General features: G+C 36.6%; 1 protein-coding gene across 1 annotated transcript in view; it reads right to left on the bottom strand.

Moving 5' to 3' along the window:
- The window catches only part of Ufsp2 (UFM1 specific peptidase 2), a 28,268-nt gene that overhangs the window by 7,289 nt on the left and 19,182 nt on the right, over window positions 1-1,797 (bottom strand). Inside the window, exon 9 of the mRNA XM_023699647.1 lies at window positions 94-258. Coding sequence (XP_023555415.1) covers window positions 94-258 — 165 coding nt within the window. The remainder of the gene's footprint in view (window positions 1-93; window positions 259-1,797) is intronic.

The following is a 1,797-nucleotide window of genomic DNA, read 5'->3' on the forward strand; positions in this document are numbered from 1 at the left end:
CAATTGGTTTAGTACCAGCTGTACTTCAATGGATCCAATCCATTGCCGTGATCCGACAAATGTTGCTGGTTTGTCACCGGCATCAACTAGAGCCTGCTGAATTTCTCTGTGTGTTGGAATAGGGCTCTCAGTGTATCCCTGATGTCTGAACCAAGAGCAGATAGTCTGCAGTGAACGGTATGCACAGCCCCAGCCACTGTCATCTATCCGATCCTGCATATAATGATGATAACCATATATGCCCTGGACCACATGAATCTATATGAAAAGAAGAAACAGTACACTATCAACTTAAGACAGAAGTACACAGACTGTATATATACTTGAATTTATGTTTGTTGTTCGAAAAACTTGACTATTACTGTAGATCCTTTGAAACATGACTCCACAGAAGTATGGTTTAACACTCTATCCTCTTGGCTTTTTAAGTAAAGATCCAAAGTCTTCACCAATGGTCCCAAAAGACCCCCTTGGAGGCCTCAACTTCACCTCCTACAATTCTCCCTGTTTCTTATTCAGCTAGAGATTCAATCTGACTTCAGTCTTGGTGCTCTTGGTTGGGAACATCCTTTTCTTAAACAGTTTTATAGCTTGAATCCTCCTACATCTACTTCTCTGTTCAAATGTCAGGGACCTCTTGTGACCATAATCTAAAAGGGGCATGCACACCCGTTCTCTCACCACTCACTTTCTGCTTTGGTAGGCATCTTTATTCTCTCCCCTCCCTCTACAAAATTTTTAAAGAATTTATCAATATTTAATATATATCTCATTACCATTCTAAAAATATCTGCTTATCCATACCCTAGTGTCTCATTTATTTTTGGGCCCAGCTTCCACAATAAATAAAAACTGAATGAATAAAAGAAGGAATAAAGTAACATATAAACAAACAAATGAAGAATTCATATAATGGGGTATTGGCAAAATGTTTTGGCAATTTTGTAAGCCTGCAATTGATTACAGTATCGACCAGGGGTATTATTTATTGACATTAAGATAAAGATTCATAGAATTTTTACTTATAATACTAAGAATGTTTATGTCTCTTGAAAAACTAGTATTATTTTTTAAAGATTAGGTGTGATGAATTGTGGGTGGATAAAGAATTCTCAGAAGACAATTAAAGAATATATATTCTGTTAAAGTGCAAAGGGAAAATTTATAATTACACCATTTAGGGAGGCTGAGAAATAGCTGTCCCCAAAAGATATCTATATCCAGGTTCTGGAATGGAAACATCTATGACAAAAAGAAAAATAAGTTGTTCTAGTTATGATTAAGTAAAGGATTTTTAGATGGGCACATTATCCTGGACTGCCCAGGTAGCCTCTAAATGCAATCACAAGTTTTAGAAAATAGACACAGAGGGATGTCTGACATAGGAAAAGAAGACAAGTAACCACAGAAGCACAGCTTAGGAGGAGGGAGCCATGAACCAAAGAATACTGGCAACCACATGAAACATGAAGAGATAAGATTGGGTTCTTCTCCCAAGAGTCTATGGAATAAGTTGGTCCCTACCAGTACTTTATTTCAACTCAGTGATGCTGATTTTGGACTTCTAGTCACCAAAATGTAACAGAACAATTTCTATAGCTTAAAAACCCTAGGACTTTTGGTTGTTACGGCAATCCATATATAAGGAAGGCTCATAATGCTTAGTAGGTCAGTAGCATTTAGAAATTGTTTCTATGGGTAGGAAAGAGAAGCCAGTAGAAAAGGAAAAATACATCCACTCAGATATATTTGGACAATTAAACACTTTCAAAGTAATACATAGGCTAAGCAAAAATT

The sequence above is a fragment of the Octodon degus genome, unplaced genomic scaffold (genome assembly GCF_000260255.1).
Source record: "Octodon degus isolate 3935 unplaced genomic scaffold, OctDeg1.0 scaffold00114, whole genome shotgun sequence".
NCBI lineage: Eukaryota > Metazoa > Chordata > Mammalia > Rodentia > Octodontidae > Octodon > Octodon degus.